The sequence below is a fragment of the Numenius arquata genome, chromosome 12, assembly GCF_964106895.1.
Source record: "Numenius arquata chromosome 12, bNumArq3.hap1.1, whole genome shotgun sequence".
NCBI lineage: Eukaryota > Metazoa > Chordata > Aves > Charadriiformes > Scolopacidae > Numenius > Numenius arquata.
Window position 1 is genome coordinate 27,214,795 of NC_133587.1, and position 17,657 is coordinate 27,232,451.

At 41.7% G+C, this 17,657-nt stretch overlaps 1 protein-coding gene across 1 annotated transcript in view; it reads left to right on the plus strand.

Annotated features, from left to right (window-relative positions):
• Positions 1–16,733, plus strand: part of GAD2 (glutamate decarboxylase 2) — a 39,084-nt gene extending 22,351 nt beyond the window's left edge. Inside the window, exons 9-16 of the mRNA XM_074156841.1 lie at positions 3,193–3,247; positions 4,687–4,803; positions 5,927–5,991; positions 9,833–9,911; positions 11,997–12,146; positions 13,934–14,041; positions 15,792–15,881; positions 16,560–16,733. Of these exons, the coding sequence (XP_074012942.1) occupies positions 3,193–3,247; positions 4,687–4,803; positions 5,927–5,991; positions 9,833–9,911; positions 11,997–12,146; positions 13,934–14,041; positions 15,792–15,881; positions 16,560–16,733 (838 nt within the window). The remainder of the gene's footprint in view (positions 1–3,192; positions 3,248–4,686; positions 4,804–5,926; positions 5,992–9,832; positions 9,912–11,996; positions 12,147–13,933; positions 14,042–15,791; positions 15,882–16,559) is intronic.
• Positions 16,734–17,657: the final 924 nt, after the last annotated feature.

Sequence of the window (17,657 nt, forward strand, 5' to 3'; positions counted from 1 at the left end):
TTGATGGGGACACTCTTGCAATGGGGTGTGCAGAGAAGGGTCTTCGCAGCATCATGGGCAGCACAAGCCAAGGAGGGAAATGGCCCATGGAAAGGAGGAACACAGCAGGCACGTAACCTACAGATCCCATAGGCACCACAAAACCAGCAGTAGATAACATTGTTCAACTTGCCCAGCTAAAAGATTTTGATTCTCTGTGAAAACCAATTTTGAGAAAAAGAAAGATATATTAACAAAATCAACATGTTCTGATGAAGTTTTTCAATTTTAGGAGAAAAAAAAACTTTCCATGGGACAAAAATTAATAGAACAGTCCTTATTGATTCTAGAGGGAATCTTTTCAATAGAAAATGCTCTGAGTCCCAAATACGAGATTGTTATAAGGTATTGAATTATTTATGGCTGTAGCATAAGTGGAAGGTTTTACTGCTATCAAAATAATCTGCTCCCACATTAAAAGAAGAGCACCAACTAAGCAATTTACAGTGCTAATCACAGTGCCTGCATATTGACTTATGGACTTAGTATCTCTTTATTAACAAAAGACTGAGCACTCTTTGAAGAGGAATTAGTGACATCAACACAACCAACACATCAAAATAAACCTCCAGTTGTTTCTATTCACTAAAGACAGGTGTGGATCAATGAAGTCGTGTCTTTCTTCTTGGGCAAATTCAGCATGATGATTTTCTGTGAAGACTACAATGCTTACCCTACCCACCCTGGAGTAAACAGCAGGTTTACTGCGTGTCTCGCCAAATCCCAGCAGATGCTGCCAGGACAAAGCAGGCTGTTTGCACAGGAGGTGGGCTGGTGTGGTGGAGAGGACCCTCTGTGAAGACGTGGACCTGTGTGAGTGTGAGGGAGCACCACAGGACCTTTTTGATGTTTCCAGCATGGCCAAACACACTTCTTGGTGGCTCATCTCTTCCCCACCCTGACCCACACCTGCCAAGTTTGCCTGGTTTTGCAGCATCGTGGGACTATGAAATGTGTGGTGAATTTCAAGCCAGGAAAATATGTAGAAAAACATGTGCTTGGTCATGCTCGAGACTGGACAACCGTACACTTCCATTGCCTCTTTTGCTGCCACCCAGACATATTGGTTGCAGTAGTGTATTACCTGTAGGTTTGGGGTCGTAACACTTCAGTCTGGTGTCGCATCAAGGAAGACTGTGTACAGATGTGGGTAATACAAGAACACTTTGACACTAACCCTCATTCCATCCTCAGTGTCCTTTTGCTGCTGAGTCTCTTCCGCCTCCCCCAGTAGCCCTCCTGCCTCTGATGCTGCCCAGCACATCTCATGTGACCCCTTCCCTCATTATCTGGGTGAGATTTGTCTAAGGAGAAGCCTGTTGTTTTGCAATGCGTTTTAAGTGTTGCAGGTCATCAGAGGTGGTAACACATGAAAACGCTGTGCAACTAAGCAATGGCTAGTTTGCTAGATTTGTAGTAGGGTGTTGTGTGCTCCAGCATGTGTTTGGACTATACTGAAAGCCAACCTGCCGCTTGGTCCTTTGGTAGAGCTTGGGATTGCACTCTCCTGGCCATGAATCCCTGCACACACTCAACATGGCCGAGGGCTGCACAATCACTTGTCTTGGTAAAAAAATGTTAGCAGTGAAGGGGTCTGCCCAGCTTCATGTGTGTTTCTGTGCACTAGCTCAACAAATTAGAAACTGTTAAAAGACCAACATCTATACTGTGTTTGAAGGAAGAACTCATTGCCTTTCTTTGGCATGCTTTTTTGTTCTTTATTCCTCTAATGATCCAAGAAATAGTTTTTGAAGAGAGGACAATTACTTCTTTTCTCTGAACATGTACATATAACTGGTGAGAACTCACAATGAGTTGAATACTCCTTAGATCTTGAACTTCTGCAAGAAAAATCAGGGATAATTTTTAGACTCAGTAGAGCTTTTTCTTTTCAGTATTCTTTTAGTGTTTTGAATAAGTAAAATGCAGGACGGATTTTGAAAAAACTCAGCAGTACAAACCCATTTCTGCTGAAGTACTGTCTTATTGTGAACTGTGTAAGGATAAAAACTTGAGAAGCCTAGCAGTATCTTATTACAAGAAATTAATAATACATTTTTTTTTTAATTTACATTCATGTAAATGCCATGAAAACACTTTATATGCAAAATCAAAACTAAAACTAATAGTTTTATTTGTTTCCCTGAAACTACTATTTTGAGCTTTAGTAAAGGTTGTTCTTTTTTACAGCAACAGGAAATCAGTGCTTAGTGAAAGAAAAAATATGTCCAACTGTACTGAGAACTGAAAAGTCTTAAAAAAATAATATTAATCTAAATGGACAACATTCAAAGCCAGTGAAGACTTTATTCCTGCAATATGGGGAGCTGTCTTGTTTGTATTGCTGTTATGCATACTGTCTCTTCTCAGATAGTCTTGCTTGTGGCTAAAGCAAAGAAAACCTTAACCTCGGTATTCAGTATCAGCATTGTTTCATATTGTGCCTAATTAGTTTACAGGATTTCATAGATAAGCCTTCAAGCCTTACAACACTGAGTCTGAAACTCAGGTAAAATGTTCATACTACAGGTGTTGCAAACACAATATACAGTCAATACAAAGGGCCTGACAGTGTATTTAATGAATCCAGACTGGTTACTTCTTCTCATAGCCTGCTTCAAGCAAATGCAAACATGTAATGCACCAAACGTGAAATAGTTGTTGTGAAATGAGTTCATCCCTCAGATGGAAACACGGAGACAACAGTTTACACCAGAGCTGAGTCGCGCTGCTGAAGGCCACCAGCTCAGCTGGCATTTTCTGTGCCTGTTGAAAATGGACCATTGGGTTTGACACACAGTGAGCTTCTTGGGACCCTGGGCTGAGCCCCCCCCCCGGCGAGTCTGGAGCGTATTCCCAGGGCTGTAACATCAAACAGGACCAGGATGCTCCACGGAGCAGCATCAGTCTTTAATGGGGGTGGCCATGAGATAACTTCTCTCAGTTACCATTACCATATTGATGCAAACTGGTAGACAAAATAATTAGGGTAAAAACTCAGACTAATGGTTAGAGTCTTTCTGTGCTCTTCAATGCTGAGTAAGCCTTGGACAAAAAAGTAACTTTGTTCATTGCTTGGGTTTCCTGTGAAGGAAGTAACAGCAAGAGCTGATTTCAAGATCAAATTTCTGATATAACTCTTTCTTGCTCCAGAGGGAAAATGATCCCATCAGACCTTGAAAGAAGAATTCTTGAAGCCAAACAAAAAGTAAGTTTACTAGCTTTGCTGCTTCCAAAACGGAGAAAAAAAAAAACAAAACCCACCCCAAGAATGATACAGCTAGTTGGCTCAGCTTGGTAAAACAATACAGGCTTGCCCATTACGTTTTGATTTATTTCTCAGAAATGTAGCCTGGCAATTAGTGAGGCAAGAGTTGCTGCAAAAATAGGTTTAGAGCTACTTTATAATCTCTATGAGCTATTTGGCTTGTTTTTTTTTTTTTAATATGTTGTTCTAAATAACGTCCTCCTTTCTTGTATTATCAGCCCATGGTACAGTTTCTCAGCTGAATATTGACAAAAACAGGGTAATCATTTGGGGAATGTGTATATATTTTAATTTATTGAAAATATTCCTCATAGACTCATCAAATCAATGGAAGATAAATTAAAATCCATAAATCTTTAAAAATGCACTGCTTTTATATGTGTTCATTAGCAGAAGCTAGAATTAAAACGTAAGATTTAAAGTACGCAAGAAACTCAGCCCTGTGCCTTCAACAACACTTATGTAAATAGTAATTAGACATACAGCATTCAAAGCTCATTAATAACACAAATCTTCATTAAAAGCTTAATTTTTTCTAAGAAAAGCAATACAATAGATAAAAAGTAAGGCAAAATGACAACAGAGTGCCACTCAAACCTACTGACCATTGGAGAAGGAAGTTTAGACTTTTTTGGTAGTTGAAACCCCAGTTGTGGAAAAAACGTAGCCACTCTTTACCTTTGTTGCTGTGAGAACTGCTTATGAAATCAACAGAACTACAAATGAATTTAAAATTAAACACTGCTATAAATTATGGCAGACCCAAGACCCCGTAGTGCAAAAGCCACGTGACGGTCAGCGAGTGTTCCTCTGTGAGGCACAGCATTTAGCAGAGGGAATCCGAGAGATGGTCCCTGGCCTCCACGCAGGTTGCTGTCTCCCTGCTCTGCAGGAGGGATAGGGCTGGAGGGGAGCCCCACACCTCCCCTGTGCACTGCCCCCAGGAGACACCCCCAGACAAGATGCTCCCACTGGGGACTGGGCCACCGCACGACCAGACACTGGATGGATGATTATAGTACAGCCCAGGGCACAGTCCACCTGTTTCTTGCACTGTGGTGCCTGAATGGGAGCTTTTTTGTGCAACATCATGCAGATCAGAACTTTTTGTTTCAGGCAGGTGGTGTGGGCCAGAATTGTTCTTTTGAGCCCTTACCTAATAACTGGGGGATGCTGGTTTGGAAGTTTGCTGCCACCTTAAGGTAGAAAGTACAACATCACGCGCATCTGAAGTAAGAGGAAACCAGTGTAAAGTAGCAGGGATGTCCTCTAGGAGACACTTGTGGGCTCGCTGTGGAGGCAGCACAAGAGGAGTTGGGGCTGCTGCGGGCTGAGGCTGCAGCACTCTGACCTTGCCTAATGCCTCTGCTTTCTTGCAGGGATTCGTTCCTTTTCTGGTGAGTGCCACAGCTGGGACAACAGTGTACGGGGCGTTCGATCCTCTCATAGCTATTGCAGACATCTGCAAGAAGTACAAAATCTGGATGCACGTGGATGTAAGTATCATCTTGTGCGGGGGGCCTGGATTACAAGATGTATTAGCATTAATTTATTCATTTTGAACCATGTGATCTTGTACAAACCCCATTGTATTTGATTCCTGTAATTAAGTCCAGCATCAAAACACTGACTTCCCACTCCTTTGAAAGGCTCAGGTCAGGGGGACGTTTTAGGAGCTGTGTCTGTGTGGTACTTCTAGCAACTGGGACACTTAAAATGACCTAGTTTGAGTGCTTTTGGCCTTCAGCTTTATCTCTAAATGCTGTTAGTAGAAGAAATACATAAGAACCATACTGAGCGCTGGCTTAGCTTGTGCAGCAGCTGCAAAATAAATATATAAGGAAAACGCTACATTTGTCAGGAATAAAGCACTGTAAATTGCTGAGCAGGTTAATGCAAATGCTAGAGAAATTTATCAGATTGGCTACTTAGCTCTATCTGGGCTCTTGCCAATAAATCTTTCTGAAGGATCATCTTTCAGCCCTAGAATAGCTTTTGTGTCATTTTTGCAAATCCTTTCTCCGAAAAGGCTTGGTAACTGAATTTCCGTAGGTCTGGGTATCTTACTTTTGGATTACTGTGTCAGCCAAAATCAGTCCAATTCAAAGGAAGAATTCATATTTACTTTAACCTACTTCTCAGTCAGGTGAAATGCCTGCTTGTCCCAGATGTCTGTAAGCAAAAGCAAGTGAGTAGGGGGCAAGCAGTAGCGGTCTGGAATGTGATGAAAACTCAGCAGAGCGGCTGAGATCCCAGTCTGGTTTATTATCATCACTTGGTCACTAAAAGAGAAAAGGCAGCTTACCCAGGAGCAGCTCTGCAAGTCATTAATTGCAGCGTGGGGCAGCCCAGTGCGTCAGTGTCAGAGGAGGTGGCAAGGGAGGGGTTAGCAGACAATAAGGGTGGGCACTCAGATCATGGGCTATAAACCACTGCTTCCAAGCTATTGGAAGAAAATTGTTAGCACGGCTAATGCCTCAGGCCCCATCTGCCTGGTCATTTTGGAATGTGCCACATCAGCAGGGAAAAAGAAAGGGCCCCAAACTGATGCGAAGGCACAGATGTCATTGCGGAGAAACGCAGAGTTCTCTTACTAAGATAATGTGTCTTACCTTCTAGGGAGCATGGGGTGGTGGGCTCCTGATGTCAAGAAAACACAAATGGAAGTTAAATGGTGTTGAAAGGTAAGATTTATTGGTAACTAAATACGTTTATTAAATGCATTTTAACACACTTGTGATACGATAGCAATGTCTACAAATAAAAAAAAAATCAATGTTATTCCCAAGATACAATAAAAAGAAATCATGTAAACTGTCCTTCCAGTTGAAATACCGTTGCTAAGTGCCTTTGTTCTGTGTGGCACTTTGTTTTGGAGTGCAAACAACAGACATGTCTGCGTTTTCATTCCTTCCAGCATACATTTGCAGCTCCAGGGTGGTTTCTGCAGCATCCTCTGATACAGTGTCCAACGTGGATTAGCAGTTGCATTTCTCTAAGAAATTAATCTTGGAGATCTTTCATGCTGAAGTCTTAAGTATTAAAGTATTTTATTAAGTAAGTATTAAAGGTAGATGCACCTGCAGTTCGGACAGGTGTCCTGGTAGTCGCTGCTGCTCTGTCACTTCTGGAAAGAACATCCCTCTCCAGGCTGTGTTAGTGACTTCTCAGTAAATCTGTGCTTGGATACACAGTTGTAGGCATGAGCTCATGAACACTGCACATACACACAGATGAATATAAGTGATGCCAGTCCAGTTCAAAGTCTGGAAAGACTGAACTTAACCTTGCAAACAGCTACTTATTCAGAAACTTTTAGTCAAGCTGTGGAACTCCTTGCCATGGATTGTTAAGATTTATTTGCATTCAAGGGAAGACAGACAAAAACTAGTTGGGATTCTGTGAGCCATAAGTGACTCGGTGCTCAGAGAATGTATGGAGGAAAGTTGTATATGCTTGCCCTCTTTTGTCTTCTTCCAAGGCACCTATTTAGGCCACTGGCTAGAGGCAGTATACTGGGATAGATGGAGTCACTCTCACATTCATGTATTTTCTGAAGCTCATGCTGTTCAAGAGTAAATTATTACTCCTGCCTTTTTTATCTCTAAATCGAATTGCTGTTCCTCACCAATTAAAATTACAAACAACTTCCTTATCCTGTTCCTGAAGATTAGGAGGATACCTTGATGATTCACTTTTTTTTCTCATACATCTCACATGCAAAATTTGGAAAGCAGCCAGTAGTTCTATGAGTTTGATTTAGTTAAGACTGCCTTCAGCACTCCGACATACATACTGTGCATTAAAAGGACGTACATCAAAATACCTAGCAAGTTAGAATAATCTACCCAGTTGCTGGTGAGGACAGAGTATGAAAAAAAAAGAGTTTGCCTCCCAAATTGCTGTCCAAATTCTGCTGGAATAAGAAGTTCAGGTTCAATCTATATTGGAGAATTTTCCAAATAATGTGCTTTAGACCCAGAACTCCACTGGATTTTATCTAGTGCTTTGATAAGCACCATCTCCATATGTTTGGCAATGAAGTAATGACATTTTTAATTTCCAGTGCTGTTCTACTGCTTGATGGACACAGCAGCTCATTACAGTTTGTCCGTATCTCAAATATGGCACCTTTAGAGCAGACTTACTAGACCCAACTTTTATGGATGTTCTTGTTTTATGGTAGATATTCAAGTACAGCGCAGTCATCACAGATCTGGATAGAAGAGAACTGGAGCTGGTACTCATGTTTGGTAGGGGAGAAAGATACAAGGAGGGAGCATTAAATGGAGCACTCTGTGCTCTGAGTACTTCCATCCTCCTGGTTAACAAGCAGTCCAGCAAAAATAGTCCGGTCAAAGGCAGGAGGAGTTGCAGGACCATCTTTACCATGCCCTTGAGTCTCCACATGGCAGATTTTAAGCTGCTCTGAGGAAGCATGTCCCCTGGTGTCTGGAGCAGATAGGTCTGGCCACCATCAGGAGTTTCAGTCTGGTGTCAGTCTCCCAGAGGCTCAGGCAGGGGGTGGCAGCTATGTGAGAAAAGCATGTTTGCAGCTGAATGAGCACTCCCATACAGGGCCTGGGCATCCTTTCCAGAGCTGCCGCTGGTCAGTGAATGTGCCTCTGTGTGTTTTTAATGATGACTGAGGACCAGATTCTGCCAGTTGTGAATCTCTCCTGACATCCATTTGAAATCTCTAAAGGAAAACTTTTCCTCTTTTTTTTTTTCCTGTCTGTGACTCACAGCTTTAAAAAAACGTATGTGGATCCATATAGCTTTTTTCCTTCACTGTTTGTCTCGGTCAGCAATTTCTTCAAGCACATACTTGATGGCTGAAGCCAAGAATAACTGATAACAAATGAAAAATGGTGGATTTTTATTTTACATAATTAATTTTATTCTGTGTGCAATTGGGATGTAATTGGGGAAATAAAATGACCTTAGGGTAAATTAAATGTTTTAGGTAGATAATTAAGATCTGGCTGTTGTCAGTAAGTAATCCTTTTGCTTGAGAAAACCCATACCACTACTATTGCCTAGAAGTATTTCTGCCTGATTCTGCATAAGCACAGATAAAAATTAAAAAGTATCCCATCAAAGGAAATTCATAGACCTGAATGCATGTTCAGAATCATTAGTTTTGGTGTTGTAATCAGATGACTGACTTCGAGCGGATTAAAAGCTGCCAGATACTCGAAGAGCCCAGCCAAGTGGCCAGATGTTGCCTGTGGAAGACTGTTCCCTACAGATTTTGCATCAGGCACTTGTGCAGTCCCATTTAAATAGCAAAGAAGAAAGCACAGAAGTGCTGCACGGTGTCCATGTGAAGTTTGGAGTTGCTTACTTTGAAGGAGTGGAAGCAGTTTGGCAGGAAATGATAAGGACATGCATAAACCTGTAGCGCTGTCTCCAAATCCTACAAAGGAAAATACTGCCAGATTCCAGCATTCTCAGCTCTGTTCACGTAAATGTTACCTGCAAGCGTGTCCTGGGTCCTTTAAGATTTTACGTGCCCCAGTTGACTGATTTATGCAAATTTGTACCGTCAAAACTCAAATCACTGCACTACATGAAACCCTGTGCACTGTGCATCCTTGACAGCCCGCCAAATAGGATGCAAATGTATACATCTATCAGCTAATCATCATATGTAATAATAGTAATTAACAAATAGCCAGTCAAGCATAACACAAAATTAAAATAACAAACAACTGGACAATCTTCCATTCAGCCCTCACCATAGTCCCAAATGTCTCATCTGTGAGCTGTGTTGTGACAGCGCTCTGTTCGTTCACAAGATCTGGGCTGACAGCTGTCTTTGCAGTGAATGTGTCCTAAAGGGAGGCGGGATCAGACTCTTTTGTGGAAGGGGGGATCAGTTCTATGTTTATTACTGTGGTAATTTTGGACCCTCCAGTTGTGTGAATTTTCATAGCCAAGCTACAGTTAAGGAGCTATGAAAATTTACCATCAGCAGAGCGATGAGAAAAAATTACTTTGAGCCAGGTTTTCCAAGTTACTCAAAGATTTAGAGATACCCAGAAGCATTTAAAGGAATTTTCAAACATGCTTATGCGAGCTACTTACTAAAATCTTACTGTAACTGGAACCAACATGAGGGAATGTGCTAGTTTGTCAGCTTCCTATCTGCAACTGTCATCAGCTGTGTGCCTTTAGAAAGTTCATCAGCCAGGTGGGTGCTTGTAGGAAGTTTGCCCTATGTTTATGAAGTATGGATGACTCCCCAGAAAGTTTAATACTGATTAAGTTCAGTGCATAGAGCAATTATCCTGCGGTAAGTTGCCAGAATTGTCATCCAAAAACCAACTAGAGTGGATTAGATCCCTTATGACGGCATTGCTTTCCTAGTATTACCCATAATTACTTTTAGCTTTGCTTGCTCAGAAAAATAAGAAGGTGTACATTGCTACGTGTTCATTATTATTCTTATTATTACTAAATGTCTCCATGATTTCACCACAACAGTACAATGTCTGAGTTTTGTGTGGTTTGCTGTCCCAGGGCCAATTCGGTGACCTGGAACCCTCACAAGATGATGGGCGTCCCACTGCAGTGTTCAGCCCTGCTAGTAAGAGAAGAGGTATGTCCCAGTATGCTTGCTTCTTTGATCCTTTCTGACGTTTTCCTTCTGAAAATCCTGGATATTTTCTTCCTAACTGTGTCATAGCTAATATTTGCTAATGTGATGAGGATTAGAAAATAAACAGGCTCAGGCTGTGGCTGCAAAAGAAATTAAAGTAGCTGTCTAGCAGAAATGATAGATCCAACTAATGGCACAGAATCAAAAAATGGTAGGGGTTGGAGGAGACCTCTGGAGATCATCTAGTCCAACCCCCCTGCCAAAGCAGGTCCTCCTAGAGCAGGTTGCACAGGAACATGTCCAGGTGGGTTTTGAATGTCTCCAGAGACAGAGACTCTACCAGCTCTGTGGGCAGCCTGTTCCAGTGCTCTGCCACCCTTAAAGTAAAGAAGTTGCTCTTCATGTTTAGATGGAACTTCTTATGTTCAAGTTTGTGCCTGTTACCTCTTGTCCTGTCACTGGGCACCACTGAAAAAAGACCAGCCCCACCTCTTGAAGCCTACCCTTTAAATATTTATAGGTGTTGATCAGATCCCCCCTCAGTCTTCTCTTCTCCAGACTTAGAAGACCCAAGTCCCTCAGCCTTTCCTTGTAAAAGAGATGTTCTAGTCCTCTAATCGTGTCTTTACCGAGTTTTGTGTCCATAGTTGAGCTGTGAGTGCGTAACCCCTCTAGTTTTTGTGTAATATAAATTGTAAGTGTAGGCAAACTCCAGTCCTCTTAGGATGAATGGTATGGTGGACATGCAGCATGACATTTGGTCCAGAATCTAGGTATGATAACACTTTCTAGACTTTTATGATATTTCAGCCCAGCTCTGATGCATATATCCTCTTTGGGGCACTTGGATATAAAAAGGGAAGGGTAAGTTCACTTGGAATAAAAAGTGGACATTGTGTTTAGGACTAGAATTTGAATTACCCTTCAAGCTTGCAATTTTCCTATAACCATCAGTTACCGGGACAGCTGCTATACAACCACCACTTACTTGACCAGCTATCAAAAAGCTGGTTGCTGTTTTGCTAACAGCTGTACAACAGATTGTATACAAAGTGATTGCACTTAGGAAGAAAGAAGATGGCTTTTATTTGCCCTCTGGGTCAGTTCCCCGAGACAAATCCTGCCTGGTTGAAGTCAGTACCATCCTTGACCTCTAGTGAGAACAGATGGCTCAGATTAAGAGAAAGCCAATTTTTTTTCCCCCTCTCATTTTACTATCGCAGTTTTGAGTTACACATAAAGATTAGACTTGATAAACAGCCAAGTTTTGTTTCTTCTTGGACTGGAAATTGCAGTTTTGGGCAACAGCCCTAAGGTATACCTTAAACTTGGTTGAGGACTTAACTAGGGCCAGAACATGACTCTCTGCACTTCACTTAAAAAGCTAAAAAGGAAAACTCATGCTTTTGTGAGCCAGGTTTCCTCACCTTGTTGGCTTCTGGCCCTCCCACAAAGCTGCCTCTCAAAATGGTATCGTGCAACCCAGAAATAGCTCTAGCTGGCTGTTTAAAGGCCATATGCTCTTCTCTCTGTTCAAAGCTTTCTATACCACTTAAACATCCGATCTGCAGCTGAGGGCTTTGCAGAAAAGAACTGTGCCTACAAAGAAAGAAAACAATGAAAATCAGAATTTTAGACACCAAAGCAATTAGAAGAGTCGTGTGATGCTGTTAAGATTAGTCACCAGATTGCCTTGGTCTGACTCAAACAGAAAAGAAGCCTTCCAAGGAAAGGAGGAAGAGGAACCAGAACAAGGTTCCGAGCGAGATCCAAAAATTAACTTAGGCATAATGATGGTAGGAAGCACAATGTCCAGGGTTTGTTTTTTTAAATGCCTTGGCTCTGGGAATAGATCACACATTGCTGGGTCAGGTACCAAGGTGTCCTGGGCACTGAATGGGCTATGAAAAACATTCCACTGAGCAAGGAAGTCTGGTTTTGTCCTTTTATTTTTTGATCTTCCTTTTGCGCTTGGACACATATTCTACTGAATTTGGACATTTGTAATTTCTTGCCCAAAGCAACCCTCAAACCAGTAGTCACGTCTGTGCCTACATCACTTTTTTGTGTCTTTGTTTCTATAAGGGATTGATGCAGAGCTGCAATCAAATGCATGCTTCCTACCTCTTTCAACAAGACAAGCACTATGACCTCTCTTACGACACGGGAGACAAGGCTTTGCAATGTGGACGGCATGTTGATGTCTTCAAGCTATGGCTGATGTGGAGGGCAAAGGTAGGACTGCCTGCAGTATATTTGTTTGTATTAAAATAATGCACACCAGATATGGGGGTTTTTTTCTGTAATCATCATCTTAGAGAATATCTGACCTGGATTTCCCGTATATAACATGAAAGAAAGAACATTATTATTTTCCGGGGTTTTATACTTTTAACAATTTAGCTTCAAAGCAGCACAGATGATTTTGAAACTTCCAACTCCATGGCTTTGCATAGCATGGCTTTGCATAGCATTTGCTTTGTGTAACTGTAGGAGTCTAACAGCATAAATCATATACCTAAGAATGTTGTTATGAAGATTTCTGGAAATAAAAAGATGTTTTAATGACATTCAGAAATTAAACATGGCAAATCAAGACTGGAATGCCTCATTTCATTGCATGCAGTAGATACGAAGTCATCTTTTGAAGAAGCAGAGGAAAACTCATCAAAATCTGTTCTCTGGGAAATCTGAAAACACTGACTCTAATTCATCTGTATTTGTAGAATGTTGCTCAATAAGTTCTTCCATATATTCATCCAATCTGTTATGTCAAGTTGCCTCAGGTTTGTTCAGAGGAGATGACATCACTGTTTTCATTTCCAGAAAGCCTTAAAAGATCCTCATGTGCTTCATTAAAACTCTGAAAACAATTCTGAGACAGACATCAAATGTAGCTGGAGACGTGGGAGTCTGTAAAGGAGGGTGCAAGTTTCTGTGGTCGCAATAGCTGTTGTGCGAACTGGGGTCTCCAGAGTGGCAGGCAGTTTTAGCCACATGTCTCTTTAACTCCAAACCTTTCTCCTGGGGCTGTGCTGGCCCTACCCTGTTTTGAAATCTCTCTACACAGGGGGATAATGACGTGGGCTTTTAAGTCAGTTCTGCACTGCCAGAATAGATTTAGTAGGGACACGCATCCATTACTCACAGACATTTCTTCTTAACCCCATTTTTTCAATATGCCTTGTGCTGCTTTTTCTCTTCTCACACTCCACTTGTAATATTAACATTACAAAATAGGATGTGTGTTTCTTAAACAGTTTATCTATTCCAGCTGTTTATTCCCCTTCCTCCCTCATAAAGCTGGATCTTTTGTTTGTGGCATCACAGCTGGTGATTGCAGGAACAATTATGATGTCACAGAGAGAGGATTATGACTTCTGCCCGAGAAGAAAAAGCAGGATTTGCTGCAGCTCTTAAAAACACAGCTTCTGAGTTTATATGGTGTCAGTTAGAAAAGAAGAGGGAAAAACACTACAGAGGCAGGGCAGTATCTAAACAAAATGCACGTTTTCACAAGCATCAGACTGGTCTCTAAAAGCATATCTGCCCATTCTGTGTTAACTAAAAAATACAAGTTATTCTTGGAAAAACCCCCAGCACATCACCTCTGGAAGATTAAAGTCCCCTATTCTAAAAATAGGAGGAAAATCCCCATGTCTGGAACTAAAAGCCTTCTAGAGACTCTCCTCTGTGCCAGCCCAGGCTGTCTGAAACCGTGCCCAGCCTCTCTGTAAAATCTGCCGACGAGGGCCCCCTTCATCGGAGGTGTTAGCAGTATTTTGCTGAGAACCAAGTTAGTACCTGGTGCTTGTTTGGCAGAGGTGGCTACAGGGGAGTGGCAGGAGCTACAGACAAATGAGCAATGTGTTCTTCATCTCATAGATCCTTAATGTGTCCCACAGAGACTTCTGAGAGGGGACTTGTGCTGGTGCTTTGGCAAGTGCTGCATGGTCCTTTGGCTGCTTCGGTTCACAGAGCAGATAGTCACGTAACATTTTTTTCTCCCTCTGTCTTTAAAGGGAACCACAGGATTTGAAGCACAAATTGATAAGTGCTTGGAACTTGCAGAATACCTATACAATAAAATAAAGAACAGAGAAGGGTATCAAATGGTGTTTGATGGAAAGGTACGTATTACAACTTGTTTTTCTTAGTTGGTCAACAGCACCTGCCTTTGTCACTTGTTGGGATGCTACCAACAGGTCAGACCAACCACACATGACAGAAAGCAGTGTCCTTGTAACAAAACGTGTTGTTGTGCCAGTATCTCTCTTCCTCATGGGATCCAGGGACAGGGGAGATGAGGCAGCTGTGAGTAAGATTTCAGTTTGCACAGTTTCACCCCACTGAAACCAAACACTGGCATCCCGGGCTAACACAGCACACACACAATTAGAACCAGATCTTAAGTACTAAAAACAAGTTGCACTTTCCTTATAGGAGGGTCTGTTACGAGTGGGAGGTTAGCAGAGCTCCGTGCAACTCTGAAAGGATGTTCGTGCAAAGCAGTTTTATCAGTATCCTAAGGTGGGCAGTCACAGGGGACCTGGTGTGACCCGGGGAGGCCTTCTGCCCTGCAGTCCCTGCTGCCCTGGGGTACGGTACAGCAGGGCAGGGGGCTGATGTTGCTCAGGAGCCCGGCTGGCTCATGTGGCTGAGGCTACACCACCATGTGGGGTGCAGGTATCTCTGGGCATGTTGTTTTTGTTGAGTCTGGCTGAGATGGGAGCCCTGGGTGCCAGGTGTTCAGCTGGAGCACAGTGCCCAGGGCAAGGTAGTGCAGCCTGGGCTGTGTGGCTGTACCTCTCAACTGTGATGGCCAGCTGTGTTTGGTCATCTCTTCGTGGCAGCCCTCTCCAGCTGTGATAGTTGAGGACAGGCCTGGTAGAGACCTCTGTTGCAAAGTCAACTGGTGTTTTGCCTGTAAAAGAGTTTAAAAAAATCCCAGTTTAGCTTTTTTCCTCCTACTTGTGATGGGTTTTTCTCTTTGTACTTGCCTTGGAAGGTTTTGTCTCTCAGAACATTGCTCCCTGGTAGCAATCACTTAGTGCGTGCCTAAGTGCTCTGCAGCACAAGGATAAACGTCACCATGATTCTTCAAACAGAGGTCACAGGCTCATACCCACATGCCACTGTGTGATTTATTTCCTGCATCTCACACATCATCAGTGAATTTGGTCCACTGGGTCTGATGATGAGTAAAGGAACCGGCAGCAGTAGGAGTTAACTCACACATTTAGCATCCAGCAAACAGGAATGTAGCAAGGCAGGCAGCTGCTGGGAGACTGCAAAAATACACAAAATGTCAACTGGTTCTTTCTTTATGCCTTTCTACTTGGTGCTCCCATATAAGTTAAACTAGCTAAGACACTGCGGTGCATGCATATTAATGGCAGCTAGCTGAATCAAACTGGGAAGTAATGAATTTCATTAAAGTAAGAAAATCTTAGACTGTCTTATGTACCACCTGTGACTCTTGTTTACAGAACAGATTTTGTATTATTCTGTCATGTATTAAAGTAAATGACATGGTCCTCACCTCTAAATTACCTGTAATAGACTCTTGCCTTAGTCACACAATCCCTTCAGCCTCTGGAGGGGACAGTGCCTACAAAATCTAGAAGCCTCTCAGTAGGGGATAGATAAATTTGCACAGCTGGATGATGTGTTTCTGCATCTGACACCCTGGGAATAAATTGCCTAAAATTATCTTTTCTGCATTAATAATGATGATGACTCTCAGTGGACCAGAATAATGAAAGCCATTGACTGCTGTCACAATATGATGTATGAGAGGGAGGAAAGGCATGAACTTAATTGCAACTGAGATATTATGAGCATTTCTTACAGTGTAAACCATTGTTACTCTGTGTTTAGCCCCAGCACACAAACGTCTGCTTCTGGTATATACCTCCCAGCTTGCGCAGTATGGAAGACAACGAAGAAAGAATGAGCCGCCTTATGAAGGTAAGCAGCGTCCTCCAGGACATCATGTAGCAAACAGTGAAATCCTTGTAGGCAGGCAGTCCTCGCAATGGTCTCCCAGGGCACAGGGCAAGGTTGCCTCACGATATTCTGGCAAATGACATCTCCGTGGTCGTTTTACTGCAGGTTCCGCTAGCACAGTCTTGCTCTGGTCTCCAAGTTTGGTATTCCCTGGGTTTGCCTGGTCCCTAGAACACTTGTTTGAACTCTGTGTATATTTACTGAAGTTCCTGTAGACTGCAATTGCTAAACCCAGCCAGTGCAACAATAGCTTGATAATAACATGGCACTCTGCTATACGAAAAGAAGATGGAAAACGATTGTAACAATATGCTTTGAGCACAACAAAAAACAGCTACTGTGTGGTTGTCAGCAATATCCAATATTGAGAAAGTCGAGGGTGGCACATTCCCCAGTGATTTTAAGAGCAGGACAAAGAAACAGGATAAACCCAATGTCTTTTCAGTGAGCCATTTATTCTTTAATGGAGGTTAACTTTTTTATCAATATCATTTGAACTGCTGCTTCTAGCTCTTCATCTTTTTTTAAAAAGAAAACATACTCTGTATTGATAAGAATGATGGTAATAAGGAAAATAATAAAAATACTGATCATCATCATCATCATGATCACCATCCCCTGCTTTTTGTTACATTGCAGGTGGCTCCAGTGATAAAAGCCAGGATGATGGAGTATGGAACAACCATGGTGAGCTATCAGCCCCTGGGAGACAAAGTGAACTTCTTCCGGATGGTCATCTCAAACCCCGCAGCAACTCACCAAGACATTGATTTCCTGATTGATGAAATAGAACGCCTGGGACAAGATTTATAATAATCGGGTGTGAAAGTCTGTTCCTGGACCTCTAAGGAGACAATTAAGTTGTCACAAACTGTGCGAATGTATTTGTAGTTTGTTCCAAAGTAAATCTATTTCTATATTGTGGCGTTGGAGTAGAGTACAGTTTAAAATCAAGAAACATGGCTCCTTTAAAGTCCTTTCCTGAGTTTTAGAATACCTCCTTAATAATTAGCTGCACAAAAAGCTGCATTGAAACAAATAAGGAAGAACAGAAGATACTTACAATTTTATCCCCTATTTTAACACAGCAACTACTGTAAATTAATAGCAATCAGACTGAATGATGCCAAATTTGCCCAAAATGATGACAAAATCAAATTAGGGGATGTGGGAGGGGACGGTGAGAAGAAGAGTATACAAGCTGTATGTTCAAAAGTGAAAGTATTTTGCCTTTTTCGTAGTATTAGAACAGAATTTCTAATTTACCTATAGCAACATTTCAAATGTATTTAAATAAGTATAGTTTTACAAAAGGAAATATATATATTAAAAAATCCTATTTTGTAAACTATATATTTTTATTTTATATGGGTTATAAAACTGCAAGGACAGAAGCTGAAAATTAGCTAGGATTCTTTTTCTTTTGATGGAGGTGCCTCAAATATTTATTAGTGCTTATTTTAAAATATAAGCCCACATACCACATTTTTAAGAGGTACCAGTACCTCATTTCTCCATGTGATATGGATTGTACATTTCCAGGCTTGATTACTGAAAAACCTCAAGAGTACTGCAGCTCTTAAAACCACTTAATAACATCAATTACAGTACAACAATAGGATGCTATTATTCCTAATTAGGTTTCCCACTTGGCCTACCTAAGCAGACGCACAATCAATATACAGTGCTAACCAAGACTGAAATAAGGTTGTATTTGGATGGTTTCTGTGTTCTGTG